Genomic DNA, 18,549 nt, shown 5'->3' with positions numbered 1-18,549 from the left:
TTTGGCATAATCCACATAAGGGAGTAAATCGAGCTTCTTTACTTCGTATGATCCGAGTATCTGATTGATCACCAACTTGGAGTCTCCATATACCTCCAAATTTAGTTGCTTTACATCAACAGCCATCTCTAGCCCAAGGATAAGAGCTTGATATTCAGCAACATTGTTAGAGCAATTTTGTGTTTAGGTAAAAGAGTGAGGCAACACTTCGCCGTTGGATGCGACGAATACTACTCCTGCGCCCGCTCCTTCTCTGTGAGAAGCTCCATCAAAGTACATCTTCTAGGGAGGACTAACTTCAATCACAAGAACATCTTCATCGGGTAAATCGTCGGATAGCTCCCACTCTGCAGGGATAGGGTGATTCGCCAAGAAATCGGCTAGAACTTGTCCTTTCACAGCTTTTTGTGGAATATATGTTATGTCAAATTGCTGCAATTGCAGGTACCACCTTGCGAGTCTGTCGGATAGGACGGGTTTTGACATGACATACTTTAGAGGATTCATTCTTGAGATTAGGCGGACAACATGTGCTTGAAAATAATGCTTCAACTTTTGAATTGCAAAAATGAGCGCTAAGCATGTCTTTTCGTTTGGCGAGTAGTTCAATTCATTTGGTGTCATTGTTCTACTCAAGTAGTATAAGGCGCTCTCTTTTCCATCATCATTCTCGTGGGCTAGTAAAGCTCCGACAGATCGTTCTTGAGCAGCAATATAGATTATTAACGATCGTCCGGGCACAGGTGCAATCAATACAGGAGGCTTCGTTAAATACGATTTTATACTTTCAAAGGCACTAGTGCAAGCTTCATTCCATTCAAAGGGAACATTTTTCTTCATGAGTCGGCTGAATGGTTGACATCGACCGACTAAGTTTAAAATGAACCTTCTTAGGTATGCCAACTTTCCTTGCAAACTTTTGAGCTCATGAATGTTCCTAGGCTCGCGAATCTTTAAAATTGCATCAATCTTGGCTTCTTCGATTTCTATGCCTCGGTGACGAACTACGAATCCAAGAAACTTCCCCGAAGTAACACCAAATGCACATTTCAACGGATTCATCTTCAATTGGTACCTTCTCAAGCGCTCGAAGACTTTTCTCAAATTTTGGAGATGATCTTCCCTTCTTTTGGATTTAACCACCAAGTCATCCACATAACATTCAACATCTTTATGGAGCATGTCATCAAATATCTTCTGCATGTCTCTTTGGTATGTAGCACCGGCATTTTTCAAGCCAAATGGCATCACTTTATAGCAATAGATGCCCTTAGGAGTGCGAAAGGTTGTTAATTCTTCGTCTCTCGGTGCCATTCGTATTTGATTGTATCCGGACGACCCATCCATAAACGATAATGCTTCGTGGCCCGTAGTAGCATTAATCATTAGTTCGGCTATTGGCATTGGAAAGTCGTCCTTAGGGCATGCTTCGTTCAAATCTCTAAAGTCAACACATACACGAATTTGTCCATTCTTCTTTCTAACAGGGACGATACTTGAAATCCATGTTGGGTACTTGACTTCTCGAATGAAACCAACCTCAATAAGTTTGTTCACTTCAGCCTCAATTGCAGGGACTAATTCAAGTCTAAATCTACGTTGGCCTTGCTTCACAGGGCGAGCTCCTTTCTTCACGGAGAGATGATGTATTGCCACTTTTGGGTCCAATCCGGGCATTTTTTTATAAGACCATGCAAATACATCCTTGAACTCGTGCAACAATTCAATATAAGTCTCCTCTTCGTTGACGGCCAGTAAAGCGCTAATGTAGATTGGTCGAGGATTCTCCGCATCTCCTAAATTAATTTCCTTTAACTCATCGATGGTGGCTTTGACTCCTTCTTCAAGCTCGGGTGGGGCAATTTCAGCGTCTTTTTCCTCAATCACGTCTATTTCACTTAAAGTGATATGATACGATGATGCCACACTACCTTTGTCATCTTTCTCGTCGTCTTGGATTTTTGTAAAGACGACAGTTCGCAATTTAGCCTTCAACTCTTCACCACATGATATGGTCAAATAAGTACGCCGTTTCATGCGAGATGGAACCGAACTTCGAATCCTTCGTGTTTTGGTGATTTTAGTATTAAAGACACCCACATCTTGCTTGTTCCTTCTGTTATGCCCCCACTTTCTAAGTGGTCCAAGCCTATCAAAGACGGATGGCGTAAGTCTATCAAACCCTCGTTTGTCGCCTTTTTCATGCCCCCACTCTCTAAGTGGTCCAAGTCTATCAAAGACGGATGGCGCAAGTGTTATAGTAGGTGACCAACAAGACAACTTGTGGCTGTGGTCCTTCTCTTTTTCCTTGTAATAAAACAATTGTTTTTCGTTCGTAATAACAAAATATTTCATTTGGCATTCTATATCTCTTATCCCATGCAAGCAGCATAGATATAGTCCTAACGAGTTACTCTATTACTGTGAGTTGATCTAGTAGAATCGTGAGATAACTCAGCAATGTAATGTAACTGTTAAACCTTGTTCCTAGTCGATGGGTTACGCCAATAATGAGGATACCGGCCTTTCCCTTTTGAGACTAGCACTTAGTGTATGTGTACTGCGTCTCATCAGTCCTCGGTGTTGTGACATCGGCATACTTGAGTGGGTGCTCATACTAGATGAGTTCACTGAACTCCCTCGCCCTAGAAATCTATAAGTGGTTCTCATTCATCGAATAATAGGTTTCTAAGATATAGTTGTACACCATTAGTTCTTAAGACCCAGACATCACCGTGACTTCACTAGAGGACCGATTGTATCGTGACCTGTCCCTGAGTCCCACAGCGGACCACTCCAAGGGCCAACGTTTGTGCAATCCGAAATCTAGTGTGAAGTCTGTGCATTGTAGTAGGGGATTCGAGCGCTTGAGTAGTCATGGATGTCCTGTGTGTTCTGACAGTTTATAATCCAAGGAATCTCTGGCCAGAGTTGATAGTGGGGTGATTAGGGAAATGTGTTTCCCTAAGTCGCACACGAACGGATTTATAATACCTAGAACGTTCGCACGGTTATTGAACTTTATAAGAGGTCTCGGTAAACCAATGCCTCTAGTTCAATCGGGACATGTGCTGCGAAGGGATCGTAGTGTACGCTAACTATATCATAAGGTTCTTGCAGGCACTTCACTTGTATCTAGGGAATCATGATGCGTAGTTGCTAGACGCCAATCTTGATTCGTTGGGCACCGATTTGATCGGGGATTAGGTAAAATGAGTTTTACTCTAATCGGGACTCTTGGGAGGAGTTCGTATAAGAACAATGTGTTGTTTGAATCACAAAGAGTTGTGAGCCCACGGCTAGCATACACCTGAACCATTGAGGGTCACACTTCTGGTGTAATACGGATCCTTGATAACAATGAGCATAGGTTAAAATGTTAATCTTTGCAAAGTTGGAGGTCAATATGATTGAGTCCAAGATTCGTGATTGTGGATTACGAGTCGGAATAAACGTAGAGAAAGAGAGACATGCGGAATTTAGTGAACTTTCTAAATTGGGAAGTTTCCCGATTTAGCAGGTCCACTGAAGTGGAAGTTTCCATTTTTGGAAATTGGAAATTTCGAAAAGGCACTCGTCTCGACGAGGACTTTGAGCACGTCACAAATATAATTTTGTTATAATTTTGTGAACGATCGTTTGTTAGAAACGAGGCCGACGAGGGAATGGGCTTAATGCATCAGTGGGTCAAGCCCAATGACTTAAACCCACAAGGGTTGAGAACCCTAGTATAAATAGACCTCAAACAAGAGTTTGAGATCAGATTTTTTACTCCAAAAACCCTAGCCGTCAAACCCTAGCCGCCCAAGCCTTTCGGCCGCTGCTGCCCCGTTGCACCGGCGCCGTCCGCCGACTGGAAACCGCCGGTTTTCCCTCTTCTTTCTCTCTCGTGTTTCCCTTGTTATCTAACCCCTTTGTATCTAGTGCTACAGTAGGGGGAGATCGGTTTATTCGAGGTGAAACCTAATTGGAGAGGAGCTGCTGCCCCGAAGGAATCACCACACCGCCGCTGCACCGCTGCACCGCCCACGCGCCGCCGCCGCTGACTTGCACGCGCCGCCGTCGCCTCACCGTCGGACCAGTTGCCGCTTGGTGATATTCTTGCTGCCCCTAGGAGTGGTATAATGCAACTTGTACGGGTTTGAGTTTGATTTCGATTCGTCGAAATCTCACGCTACAAGAGGTAATTAAATCGAAACTTTCGTAAATTTAATTCGAACATGTTTGTATGAATTTTAATTTACGAGCATGTGCGATATGTGATTGCGTGTTTCGATTTTGTAATATGATGAACAAGCATGTTTTATATTTTTCGGTTTTACATGTCATGATAAAAATCGATAATTACCATGTGTATGGCGGAAGCGTTAAGGTACGTTGGCTATATGATTAGTTTATGCATGTAATCGAAACTAGTTCGATCTAAAAATTTTGAATTCCGCTGCGTATACATGCACAATCCCCAACAGCAAGTCTATCGAAGACAGATGGTGTAAGCCTATCAAAGACGGATGTCCTTCTCACTTTTGTTCCACTTTCAAGAAAATCGTCTGTTGATGAGAATTCATCTTCGATTATGTAATTATTGGTAGCTCTATTGATAGCAATACGAATTGGCTTTTGTGGAACATATCCAAGACCAACTCGAGGACTTTGAATAGCATGTCCTTTTTCTTTCAACATTATCTGAGTAGTATTGAGGCCATGCATCTTTTCGCCAAGAACTTCGGTAGGAAGCCTTCCTAGTGTAGAATCTTCACATGGGTTGTAACCGGCTTTCACTAAGAGTTTATAAGATTTTGGGCCAAAACATTTTGTCATTTGGGACTCGGAGAATTCTTCGCATTCCTCTTGGGTTCCTTCTGTGGGACGATCAAATCCTTTAGGTGGTTGAGAAGTTGATCGCTTCTCATCAATTGGTGTTAGGGGAAAGATCAAATCTTTCAAAGCCTCACATGCTAAAGGATCCTTGTCTTGATTATTTCTTCGCTTTGGTTCTTCGACTGGTAGAATTTCTTTAGCATTTACTGTCTTCTCGTCATCAAGATAGTATTTAGCATCAGCAAAGTGGGCTTCTGCCTCGGTGAACGGTTTATCGTCGGCGAGTATTATTTTAACTACTCCGTCTCGACAATACTTTAAGCATTAGTGCCAAGAAGAAGGAACCACACTATTCTCATATATCCAAGGTCGCCCGAGAAGCATGCGATATGAGGTTCTTGCATCAATGACATGAAACAGCGCGCTGGACAACATATCATCCATTAACAACTCTATCCTTATAATACCAATGGCTCTTTGTCCTTCTTTATTAAATCCTTGGATCATCAAGCGACTAGTTTTGAGCTCATCCGTGGAGATCCCCAATTCCTTTAAAGTGTGCAATGGCAGAATATTGACTGCAGAACCTCCATCAATTAAAATTCTATTCACTTTCTGCTCACGAGCGTAGCCGGCAACAAACAATGGCCTATTACGTGGTTTGGAACCAAGAAGCAAATCTTCATCAGCGAAAGTCATTGTTGACATGCATTTACCAATCACCACACAAGCTTCATTTGGAGACGGAGTCGTTCCATTAGCAGCGATCTCCTTTTCGATTATTGCCTTGCATGAGATGTTGATACAATCATCATCTCCTTCGTATACGTTCTTTGTCGTCATGTCAAGGGACTTGAAAGTGCTGACGATAAAATTTGTAGTGGCGCTGATCTCTTCAAGTGATATCTTTCCTTGGCGAGCTAGCTGCATAACTTTATCTTTGAATACGAAGCAATCGTGAATTGGGAGCCCGACCAACCGATGATACTTGCAGTATTTTGGGTCATCGGTCTTGTTAGCTTCTTCGGGGTGCTTCATTTCAGGTAACTCAATAAGTTTTAAACTTAGCAAATCGTCAAATATTCCAGCCACGTCAGTGTCGAGGAACGGGTACTCCCTTGCTTGCATTTCTTTTAGGGTAAGTCTTCTTTCTCTTCTTTCTTGGGAAAAATCTTGTTTTTCCTCATTGTTTCCGTTCATTTTTCCTTGCAATTTGATAGGGGTTGCATTCACTGCCAAAGATTCTTTGCTTGAGGTTTTAGAGAAAACTCTACCCCCTTTCCGAAAGTCTTGTTTTTCTTTCGACTGTCGAGGCTCTTGAACTGGTGGTCCCTCAACTCCACTAGCCATAATGCTTAACTCCATGTCGTGCGCTCTAGTGGCCAACTCTTCGAAAGTCTTAGGTTGAATCCGTTGCAGGATATATCGGAGTCCCCAATGCATTCGTTGAATGCACATCTCGATAGCTGAAGCCTCTGACAATCGATCATTTCAATTCAGACTTAAATTCCTCCAACGGTTAATGTAGTCTATGACAGCCTCTTCTTTCCACTGGCGAGAGTTCGTGAGCTCGATCATGCTCACTGTTCTTCGGGTGCTGTAGAAGCGATTAAAAAATTCTTGTTCCCTCTGACTCCAACTGTCAATTGAGTTCGGTTCTAGGTCAGTATACCAATCGAAAGCATTCCCCTTCAATGATCGGACGAATTGTTTAACGAGATAGTCTCCAAAAGTCCCGGCATTGTTACAAGTTTCAATGAAATGTGCCACATGTTGTTTTGGGTTGCCCTTGCCATCAAATTGCTGAAATTTCGGGGGTTGGTAACCAATTGGCATCTTCAAGTCGTCTACTCTTAAAGTGTATGGCTTGGTGTATGTTGACGACGATTTTGAACCCTCATCAAATTTGTCCTTAATAGTTCCATGATGAACTCCTTCAATTGGTCTATAGGAATCAACCCCTCTGACGAAATCTGGAATTCTTCAGCCGGGCTCTTCTCCCTTTCGATTGGATGTCGCCTTGCAGAAGTTTCAGCTTCAGTGTGATTTTCACCTTGTTTTCCCACGTCGTGGCTACCGTCAACTTTGTTCCTTAATATAACGATTTGGGAGTCCTGTTCTTGAATGTGTTTTGTTAGCCCTTCAATGGCCTTGGTCAAGCTCGCCATTTGCTCCTCCATGGTCGTAGCATGTGTTGTCATGACGGGGGCCACCTCAGAGTAGTTTGATGTTGAACGGGACGTGGATGATGAAGCTTCTCCTCCAGATCCTTCCACGTCTTCACCTGTGTGACGAGAGGAGATGAGCCTTTCTCAATGATTTGCGGTGTCGAGCTAGTCTCGGAGGATGCCTGCAGTTTCTTAGCCATACTCCTTGTAACTACGCCTACACTTGATGAATTCGAAGTAGCAGCCTTCATCGCGAGCAGTTACCGCAATCCTTCGAGGATCTTCGAGAGAGAGAATAGATGAGAGGTAGAGATGTCCCACCGGGCGTACCAAAATTTGTAACAACAAATTCTTATCTGCGATATAAACAAACAAGAAAAATTGAACAAAGATAATTTTTTATTGAATTAAAATAAATCAATTGCAGGTTATAATCTCTATTTTAATCCTCTGATTCTTCTCTCTAGAACAATATATAGTTGACTTGAATTTTCGGAGTCGGGTCGTTGATTTTATCTTCTCCGGATTTGATTTTGGATTTGAATAACATTTTACAAGGGTCTTGCGACTTGAATCTCGGATCGAACGTTGAACTTTGACTAAATTTGACTTGAAGATCTTGAAATTCTTGATGGATTTGGCCCTTCAATCTTCCAATGATCTTGACTTGAATTGATTAACGTTAATCCGAAGGTTTGGTACCGTTATCTCGGATCGAACGCTGGATTTGATGAAGAACGCCTTGAATTTGCTCAAGAACACCTATAATTTGGCGAAGAACACTTTGAATGTAGAGAGAGAATCTTACCTCCTACGAATTCTTCTTCCTTGCTTCTTGAATTGTAGAGAGAATTTCGCTCCTACGGTTTATGCTTCTTCAGTTGTGTTTGAATTGTGAAAGGAGGGTCCCTATTTATAGTGGTAGAACAAGAGTTCTTGATGGGCCTTACTGATGATGTGGCACGATTTGATTGGCCCGATTTAAATTGATATTTATCTCTTGTAACTTGGAAGAGAAGAAATAGTCTGATTGACCAATAATTAATTGATATTTATTTCTTATAACTTGGGAAAGAAGAAATAATTCTATTGGCCAATATATATTTAAAATCAATTATCTATTTACATTAAGAATTTATTTAATAATTAAAATTCTTAATATTAAAATATAAAACATATAATTGATATTTAAATAAATATTTGCCACTTGAATAAATTCACTCCGCTCTATGGAAATTAGCAATTTAATTGCTTGAAAATTTGTTCGTCTACACGATGTTGTCTCCACCACTTACTGAAACTAATAGTCTGTTAGAATTCAATCCGGATAATGTATCAAATGCATTATCCCGATAGAACTTCTAACAATGTTTCGATGATTGTAATCACTAATATCACGGAGACCTTAAAGTTATTTTAGCATACCTCAAGAGTGTGTCTAATTTACCCTACCTGTTACGACATGTGTTGTGCATGTAGTATTTTCCCAACAATAAGCTATCTAACTAATTTCTCGTTTGCCAAGTCCTTTTTTTGTCAGACCCTCCTTTAGCACTACCTGGATTGCATATTTTATAGGGTACTAGAAAGGTGCACATGCATTGCACGTGTTTAGTTAAAATATTTTATTAAATTTTATTTTGTATATTGCGTTTGATACATTTTTCATATAATATTATAATTTCACTATAGTAAAGAAATATCTTCAAATAAAATATTGTAAATTAACAGTAGAATTTTGTGTTAAAAGTTCCAAGAAAAGGTTATGATCAAGTCAAAACGTTCAAAATTGAATAATCAGTGTCAGCGAGATTTCATGCCACCACATGGACTCCTCTAATCAAATTTTTACAATGTGCCAAGAGTGCAACTGTTGGCGGAGTTGGGGCCGTGGTGGGGGAATTGGCGTTGCTGGTGGTTCGGTGGTTGCTGGTGGCAGTGTGGTGGGTTGGGGAAATTGCATCCAAGTTCCTAATTTAAGTTTGAGAAATTTAGCATATTTCAATTCGGCTTCTGAGTTATTATTGCATTCACAAATAATAACGTCCACAAAGTGATTTCTTATACAATTTCATATGTTTAGCCACATGCAATCAGTTGCATCAATCCAAGTACTGAAACATGTCACTGAATAGTATACAAAAATAAAAAGCTTGTTAAAAGAATAAACAATGAGAATCAAATATATAAATAATCAGTTGTTGGCATCATTTGAAACCACGTATAGTCAAAGGGTTGATTCTACAGATTGCTAGTCCAAGTGAAAGGTTCCGGAGTTGCAGAGAAAAATCATTAACATAAGTTACGTCGGTGTGAAGATTTATATATGAAGATATGTGATAAGGAACGTCAAATTTGATTCAAATTGCAAAATAACTATTTAATTCGAAGAAGAGTTATTAATGGGCATCGGTGGAGATATCAAAAGAAATTATGGAAAAATAAGGGTTTTCAACGAACGCAAATTGTATTTGAGTACGAAACGAACTCTATCTCAAGTGAAACGGCGCAAGGAACAAAACTCATGAGCAAAACTCATGAATCACGTCAAATTTCAGCAATCCAACGTCGTTTAGACTCCTAAAAGTTCGTTTTTGCTATTTTAGGTAAGTTTTAGAAAATTAATATCAAATCATAGAAACATTGTATTAGGATTCCGTAAATTGGGTTGTTCACAAAATTACGAGATCTACTAGAATTAGAATTTAACTCGTTTTTGCCGTTTTTTGTAGTTTTTAGTATTTTCTTGGTTTAATTAGGGTTTTCAGTTTTTTAGTATAAATAGGCACCTTAGGACTTTAATTTGAGAAGAATTTCGAATTTTAATAAAATATTTAGAGTTTTCTCTATTTTTCTGGTGGATTCCGAATGTTATTTTGTTCTAAAGGATTAATTCGTAGAAATTAATCCTTTACCGTGCTTCCGTTCTGCGTCAGTTGGTATCAGAGCAAAATAACATTTAATTGATAAGGAACGTCAAATTGGATTCAAATTGCAAAATAACTATTTAATTGGGAGAAGAGTTATTAATGGGCATCGGTGGAGATATCGAAAGAAATTATGGAAAAATAAATGTTTTCAACGAACTCAAATTGTATTTGAGTACGAAACGAACTCTATCTCCAGTGAAACGGCGCAAGGAACAAAACTCGTGAGCATAGCTCATGAACCAGGTCAAATTTCAGCAATCCAACGTCGTTTAGACTCCTAAAAGTTCGTTTTTGCTATTTTAGGTAAATTTTAGAAAATTAATATCAAATCATAGAAACATCGTATTAGGATTCCGTAAATTGGGTTGTTCCCAAAATTACGAGATCTACTAGAATTAGTATTTAACTCATTTTTGCCGTTTTTTGTAATTTTTAGTATTTTCTTAGTTTAATTAGGGTTTTCAGTTTTTTAGTATAAATAGGTGCCTTAGGACTTTATTTTGAGAAGAATTTCGAATTTTAATAAAATATTTAGAGTTTTCTTTATTTTTCTGGTGGATTCCGAATGTTATTTTGTTCTATAGGATTAATTCGTAGAAATTAATCCTTTACCGTGCTTCCATTCTGCGTCAATATACATCGATTTACTCAACCTTGTTTTCAGAATTGTCAATTTTTTTTAAATTTATGATGATTCATTTTCCTTGTAATGCGGCTAATTTAAATGGCTGGAATTTAATTAGCCTAATTAATTTAAATACCACTGAATCACGAAGAGATGTAAATCCCATAAAATCGCCATTTTTTTTATATTTTCCCTAATTTTGAGCAAACCAAACTTTGGAAAATTTAATTTAGTAAATAAAACATACCCAGAAAATTAATAACAGGAGTCAATAAAATTGTTGATATTTGATATTTTCCCTAACTTTGAGCAAAAAAGAAATCCGAAAAAATTAATTTAATAAATAAAATATAACCAGAAAATTAATAATAGGAATTAATAATTAATCGTAGAGGTTTAGAGAAAATGTATAGGAGCCAGTAATTAAATATTGTTAAAATAAATTATATTAAATGAAATTAATTAAATAAATTAGGAGCAACCTTAATTTTATTAATAAGTTACCATCGAATCACAACAGAGATCACTAAATTCCATAAAATCGCTAATTTTTTTATATTTTCTCTAATTTTGAGCTAACCAAACTTTGGAAAATTTAATTTAATAAATAAAATATATCCAAAAAATTAATAATAAGAGTCAATAAAATTGCCGAGTTTTGATATTTTCCCTAAATTTGAGCAAAAAAAAAAATCGAAAAAATTAATTTAACAAATAAAATATAACCAGGATATTAATAACAAGAGTTAATAATTAATTGCAAGGATTGAGAGAAAAAGAACAGGAGCCAGTAATTAAATAGTGTTAAAATAAATTATATTAAATAAAATTACTTAAATTAATGACAAATATAACTATTATCTGAGCGGAAAAAAAAAACCATAGTATTTAGGGATGACAAAAAAAAACCCGAACCACTAGCTATCCACGGATATCCACTCCAGTTAAAACCCATTACCGAAACCTATTAGGGTTTGCTAATGGTTTTGGTATGGTTATGGTTTTATATTTACAGTCATGGGAACCCGATCATTTAATATATATATATATATATATATATATATATATATATATATATATATATATATATATATATATATATATATATATATATAAATTCAACATAATATGAATAAAAAGAATAATTTTGCAAAATTTTAAATAAACTATTAAATAATTTAGGAGGATACATTTGTATAATTTACTTTTTTTTTTCTTTTTCTTTTTCTTTTTCTTTTTTTCTTCTTTTTTCTGAGAGTTACTTAAATGTTATCGGATCTAAAGTTATTTTTATTACCATAATTTAAATGGTAAATGGGTACCCGGATATTGGTGGTAATTGTTCTGATATTTCCATTAACTTTTTAAATGAGTTTGGTATGGTCATGGTTTGAGCTATATTAAATGGTAATGGTTCTGGTATTGCACTTTTTCGAGCATACCCGCTCCGCTGCCATCCCTACTAGTATTTACTAGAGCATCCTTACTTTTACTAATAAGATTACACAAAATCAAATCAAAAAGTAGTAAACAAAAAATACATATGCTTTAAGGGTTAATCACAAAAAGGCCCATGACAAGGACACTTAATTAAAAGAGGGACATCCAACGTTTTTGTCTTTCAAATAAATCCAGCTCATTCAAACTTATTTGCAAATAAGGAAAATCATTTTATATATACCAAAATTACCTCCAATTCATTGAAACTCAATTCAACTCCAATTTCATGATTTACACCCCAATTTAGCCCAATTTCATCAATTAACCAATTTTAACCATAATTTCAATTTTGACCCGCCACTACCGGAGACCGCCGGTCTCCGGCGTTGACTTTTTTTTTTTTTTTTTAAAAACTTTTTTTCCCTGAATTTTTTTTTCCGGCCGGTCAATTGCCGTTGACCGCCGGGTCTCCGGCGTTGACTTTTTTTTTTTTATAATTTTGTTATTTCTTAAAAAAATTTTAATTAATAGTACTATATTGGCTGCTAAATTACTATCTCCGGCAGTTATTTAACTGTCAGAGACAGTAATTTAACTGTTAATTGACTTTTTTTTTCTTTTTTTTTCTTCAAAAATATTTTACTTAATATTACTGTCTTTGCTGCTAATTACTGTCTCCAACAGTTATTTAACTGTCAGAGACAATAATTTAACTGTTAATTTGACTTTTTTAAAAAATTATTTTAATTAATATTACTGTATTCGTTGCTAAATTACTGTCTCCAGCAGTTATTTAACTGTCGGAGACAGTAATTTAACTGTTAATTGACTTTTTTATTCTTAAAAAAAAAATGTCAATTAAATTATTGCATTTGTTGCTAAATTACTGTCTCCAGCAGTTATTTAACTGTCGGAGACAGTAATTTAACTGTTATTTGACTTCTTTTTCTTTTTTGAATTTTTTTTCTTAAAAAAATTATTTTAATTAATATTACTGCCTTGGCTGCTAAATTACTGTCTCCAACAATAATTTAACTGTCTTAGACAATAATATTAATAACATTATTGTTCGGGAAAATAATATTCATAATATTACTGTCTGGGACAGTAATATTACTGTCTAAGACAGTAATTTAGTAGCCAAGTCAGTAATATTAATTAAAATATTTTTTTCTAAGAAAAAAAAATTCAAAAAAAAAAAAAAGTCAACGCCAGAGACCGACGGTATATGGTGGTTGACCGGCCGGAATAAAAATTCAGGAAAAAAAAAAGTTTTAAAAAAAAATAAAAGTCAACGCCGGAATCTGGCCGGAAAAAAAAATTCAGAAAAAAAATTATTTTCTGAAAAAAAAATTGGGGGGTTAATGTGATATATTTGTTTAAATTCGGGGTCAATGTATAATATTAAGGAAGTTAGAGCATAATGGATGGAATTGATAAGAATTATATTATGGAGGGTATTTTAGACTAAAGACATGGGGATGAGTTTAATTGAGAGACTGGTTTTTTTGTGGACCAAAATGCATTTAAGTCCCATATGATGGGCATTTTTGCCATTCGCCCATGTTTTAAATATTCGATATGTGGTGTGGTTTTAAATGAGTGTAAATTTCTTCCGGGCACGGGAATCTGGTGGATTATTTATTTATTTATTTGTGAAGCTTTTTTTCCTAAGTTTTTTCTTTTTTTTTTTTCTGAGAGAAACGACCCATATATTAGCTCAACATGCCAAATTGGCTAAATGCAAAGGTGAAGTGTCACCCTCACAACAGTCAGAAGCATCAAAAGAAGCTAAATAATGAGCTAGACGGTTACAAGAACGTCGAACCAATTGAAATTTTAAATGCGAAACAAATTTTAACAGAGTGAAGATTCCCTCGAAGTAGGCTCCGAAGGAATATGTGTGGAAGTCGCCCTCGTTAGCTGCGTCTATGATCGTCTTGCAGTCCCCTTCCAAGATGATCGAGCGCCATGTATGCCGTGCTGCCAATTCTGCCGCGAGCATGGCTGCGTGCGCCTCACCATCGGCCACGCTAGGTCCGCCCGTAATGCGCTTTGTCACCCATTTAATACACATTCCTTGAGAGTCACGAGCCACAACAGCAATGCGATAAAAGTCTAAACCTACCGGAAAGGCCGCGTCGAAATTTAACTTGTGTGAGTCTGGCGGCGCTGACGGGAAGGTTGTAATTGTTGTCGATACACCGCCAAGAAATTGTCGCACCAATTCAGCACCTCCGAAAAATCCATAGCTAACTCACCATGTAATTTCCGATTGTGAACTTCCCAAAGTTTCCACGTAACAATGGTAGCCATTTCTAGTTTGTCCTTTCCTAGCATCTCACTCAAATGATTGAAGCATTGCCACGTCGAGCAAGAATCCGCGATCGGCCGTAATTTAAATACATCTCCACTTCAAACCTGCCGACTTCCCGCACATCCATATACCGCATGTATGAATGTTTCCACCCGTTCCCCGCAGCGGAAACAAGACAGCGACGATGCGATCATCCGTCTGAATAACGTAGCTGCAGTTGGAATAATATCGGAGCATGCTCGCCACTAAAACACCCGCACCTTTGGTGGGATTTGAAGCTCCCACAGGAGTTTCCACTGCTTTCCAGGATCGTCCCCAACGCCCCCCCGGAATTCCTTCTCTCGTCCCAAACCCCCGAGTTTAGCAACATAAAGTAGCACGACCTCACCGAGAATCCCCCATTATGGGAGAACTTCCAGACCCACCTATCGCTCGCCGAAGGACACCCCACCGGAGTGGAGAGAATTCTTTCATGGTCAATGGGCCAGAAGGTCTGCATAATCAAACCCACATTCCACTGCATGGTAGTATGGTCCAGCAAATCCCAGACCCGATCTGGAAAAGGTGTCGTCATCGGCCGTTTCGTAATGATTCGCGAGCTACCATCCTCTCTGAGCCATGCATCCTCCATATAGAGGTATCCTGTCCGTTGCCAATCTTCCGACGAAGTCCCTGAATAAAACCATCACGAGCAAGCAAGAAGCTCCGCCAAGTGGCCGAAGGCCTAGAACCCAGTGTAGCGCGAAAAATATCTGATTGGGGAAAATAACGAGCCTTGAGTATTTGTGACAGTAGAGAGTTTGGAGATGTGAGTATTCTCCAAAGTTGTTTCGATGTTAAACCATTTCAAATCCCGAAAACCCATCCCCCGGTCCCTCAATCCGCGACACATTTTGTCCCATGCAATCCAATTCATCCTCTTTCCCACCCCATTACCCCACCAGAATCTTCTAATGGCCGCCTCTCGGTCTGGTAAGAGACCCGCCGGAAGCATAATGCAGCTCATGATGAACGTCGGAATTGCTTGCAACACCGGTTTAATGAGTACCTCTTTGCCGGCCTGCGGTAAGTGTTTTTCCCCCCAACCTTTAATTCGGCTCCAAAGTCGTTCCCGAAGATATGCAAAAACCTTCTTCCGGGTTCGCCCCAACGAAGCGGGCATACCCAAATATTTGTCGTGCCTGTCAATTACCTGGAATCCTAGAATCTGCTGAATACGATCCCTCTGCTCCAACGGGGTTTGTTGGCTAAAATTCATGTGTGTCTTCTCTTGGTTAACTTCAAGCCCGGATATCCCGATGAAACGCCTGAGCACACTCTTCACACTTTCAGCATCTCCTTCCGATGCTCGGCAGAAAATAAGAGTATATTATCTGCGAAGCATAAGTTGGTGATAACCGGTGCCATCGGGGCCACCATAACTCCATGAAGTTTGCCCCTTGCTAAACTAAACTAACAAACCCTCAACCATCAAATTTTATAGCTTCTTATGTAGATACATGATCAAATGTAACAGCGAATTAAGATAATTTGTTCTAAGATAAACTTAAATCAAACAGGATTGTGGATATAAACACAGAGGGGAAATCTGCAAGCTGATGAGGTCAAAGGCTGTAACGCATAATTTTCAACTGATCAACGTAAAACAAATAACCGAGAGGGAACAGAATTCATTCACGGCACAGTAGCATACAATGTTGGTGGATAAATCATAAATGTCACAAAAGAGTTGGCTCTTAAAAATATCGGCAGACCTGTAATTATTTTATTATCTGCTTTAAATACTAATGCATGATCCGTATACTGACCAAAAAACCAGCATTCATTCTAAGTGTGATTGTAACATGTGTTTGTGCAAATGAATTTGTTGGTAAAAGACATACTGATGAATAGCAGAATCCCGACACTTGATGCAGTAGATAAGGCGCTTGGTGTCCCCTTTATCGCCGCAAGCCAAACAAACCATGGCCTGAAATAATATTCGATCTAGTAAGTTATTGCACTGTTGAAATTTTCGTGCAGAAACAAATATTAGATGTCTGAAATATCTTGAAAGGGTCAGAGGCAATCCACTCTCATGCCATTTACATGCAAATAAATCGGTTATGCAGAATTATAGTAAAATACGTCGTGTGATCGGATAAAAGTCACCTTAATACACAAAAGTCTTAATACACCTCAATACACAAAATCTTAGCTAAAACCAAACACACCTTAATACACAAAAGTCTTAATAAAATTCTCGTACTATAATCTTGGAATAGAATTCTGATAATTTACTTGGCCACGCAATCTGTTGGAAGAAATAAGCTGTAAAACAAACATTTAACAGGTAACTAATCTCAAGGTTTAAAGTAAGAGAATCGTAAATCGCAGATGATTTCCATACGCATAACAGATGAATACGCCACTTAATTCAATATTGTAACAGAAATTATTGAAAATTGAAAAAAAAAAAAACAGAGCACATTCGTCGAGATATTCCGGGAAGAACGAATGATTCACATTTCACAACACTACCTAAACAGCCCAAGTTAGGGCAATCAACACGATTTAGACAAATGTATGTATGATCACTTGAACCAATAAATTACAATGCTCATGCATAAACTATTTCCATACACCAGTGTAATTATCAGTGAAATTAAATGGAGAAGGGATTAGGTTTTCCAATTCTACAAGCATACCAGATAACTTGTCAGCAAACTATTACGGTATTCCTCTTTCCCCAACTTGATTTTCATTCAATTTTTCGAACCCTTGCACAAATCAATGAAGAACAAACGAGGGAAAAAAATAGTAAAAGGAAAGAAACAAAAACAGCGGAACTTTGTATGGCATGTACAGAACACAAACACACGCATCATGTACTTCAACTTTGAAAATTTGTATATCTTAAACCGTACATACAAACCTTATGAAATTTTCAAACAATGTTCACATATATGTTAATTATACCAAATTAAAACAATTCAGTAAAATACCTATCCATGGGAGATAAATAATAATTTAGTACAGAATTTTAGAACAGAGCATTCAGCTTTATAATTCCAAATAAATCATTCTTTCAACCAAATACCATGACATTTATTTTGAATTTCAATGGAGTTTCAAAAATTATTCACACAATATTTTCGAAAACAACACGAGAACTTGGAAATCTATAACTTGCCTAAACTCTACAACCTGTTGTTCACCACTTAACATAGCCAATTTTATTAGGATTTCAAACCAAAGAAAAAAAAATTAGGGCAAGAAAGATTACCTTTTTGTGGTTGTTGGGGGCTACCTAGAGAGGAGGAAGTTACAAAGGCCTAGCTACAGATGAACGAGGCCGTAGGGAGAAGATGGAGGTGGCGCCGCCGCCGTCTAGATCTGGCCGGATATTGATAAAACAACGAGAACAGCGGATAGCGGGGGCGGACGGCGGAGGCGGAGGCGCAGGTCGGATGACGGAGGCGGAGAGGGAGAGAGGGCAGAGGGCGGACGGAGGCGGAGGCGGAGGGGAAGGCGCCGGCGGAGGGTGGGTTGTGAGAGATTGAAAGAGAGAGATTGAGATAAACGAAGAAGAAAAGAGTTAGAGAAGAGGGGAAATAGAATTAGGGTCTGTCATCTAATTAAAATTTTGGCGACGATTTATACAAATCGTAGCAAACGAAGACTAAAACGAATCTCTTTACGACGTTTTATAGGCTTTCGTAGCAAACTTTAAAAAAAAAAAAAAAAAAAAAAAAAAAAAAAACCTAAATAGACTTGCGACGTTTTCATAGGGACCGTCGCTACAAAAGGGGGGAATTTTTTCACGAACTATTTTGGCGACGATTAATACACTATAGTCGCAAAAAATAATTAGAATTTTTTTTAAAAAATTTTTTAACATGCGACGTTTCTTACACTTTCGTCGCTACGAATTAATACTTTCACTTTATAACGCTACGTTTATAAAATTCGTCGCCAACCCAATTAAATGTTTTTTTTCACAATTACTCTAGCGACGTAAATATATTATTCGTCGCTAAGGTAGAAATATTTAATTACAAAATATATTATTCGTGCGTCGTTTATATATTTTTTATTTTTTATTTTTCGTTTGCGACGATTTTGAAATTATAGTCGCGAGTTAGCGACGATTCATATTTTCGTCGCGAGAGTAAACACCAAAATCATAATTTCCGACATCTTGCGACGTTTTTTAATTAAAATCTTCGCAAGGCCGCGACGATTAATAAATCGTCACTAAAAAAACAT

The 18,549-nt window shown here is 37.8% G+C and overlaps 1 protein-coding gene and 1 long non-coding RNA gene across 2 annotated transcripts; both read right to left on the bottom strand.

The window, feature by feature from the left end:
* Positions 1-282: 282 nt before the first annotated feature.
* Positions 283-6,186, bottom strand: LOC148767525 (uncharacterized). The gene is made up of 4 exons (XM_088824651.1): positions 5,233-6,186; positions 4,452-5,136; positions 2,108-2,230; positions 283-1,997 (listed from the first exon to the last, which is right to left on the bottom strand). Exons 1-4 carry the CDS (start codon positions 6,184-6,186, stop codon positions 283-285), a joined length of 3,477 nt encoding a protein of 1,158 aa, XP_088680777.1.
* Positions 6,187-13,699: 7,513 nt separating this feature from the next.
* Positions 13,700-18,041, bottom strand: LOC148767524 (uncharacterized). The gene is made up of 3 exons (XR_016033778.1): positions 17,567-18,041; positions 16,185-16,270; positions 13,700-15,674 (listed from the first exon to the last, which is right to left on the bottom strand). It is a non-coding gene; the product is annotated as an uncharacterized LOC148767524 (long non-coding RNA).
* Between the last annotated feature and the right edge of the window lie 508 nt (positions 18,042-18,549).

The sequence above is a fragment of the Erythranthe guttata genome, chromosome 10 (assembly GCF_056151865.1).
Source record: "Erythranthe guttata isolate IM_541 chromosome 10, IM_541, whole genome shotgun sequence".
In the NCBI taxonomy this organism is placed as follows: Eukaryota; Viridiplantae; Streptophyta; class Magnoliopsida; order Lamiales; family Phrymaceae; genus Erythranthe; species Erythranthe guttata.
Note: the sequence above shows the minus strand (reverse complement) of the source record. Positions and strands in the feature narration are given on the sequence as shown.

Bases quoted from the DNA above. Each gene is read 5' to 3' on its own strand.
- LOC148767525 (XM_088824651.1), bottom strand. From the start codon at position 6,186: ATGGAGTTAAGCATTATGGCTAGTGGAGTTGAGGGACCACCAGTTCAA. The intron at 2,231-4,451 runs GTATACGCAGCG...CGTCTTTGATAG, and splicing joins TGCTGTTGGGGATTGTGCAT to ACTTGGACCACTTAGAGAGT. The intron at 1,998-2,107 runs GCAAGATGTGGG...CATGTGGTGAAG, and splicing joins GGGCATAACAGAAGGAACAA to AGTTGAAGGCTAAATTGCGA.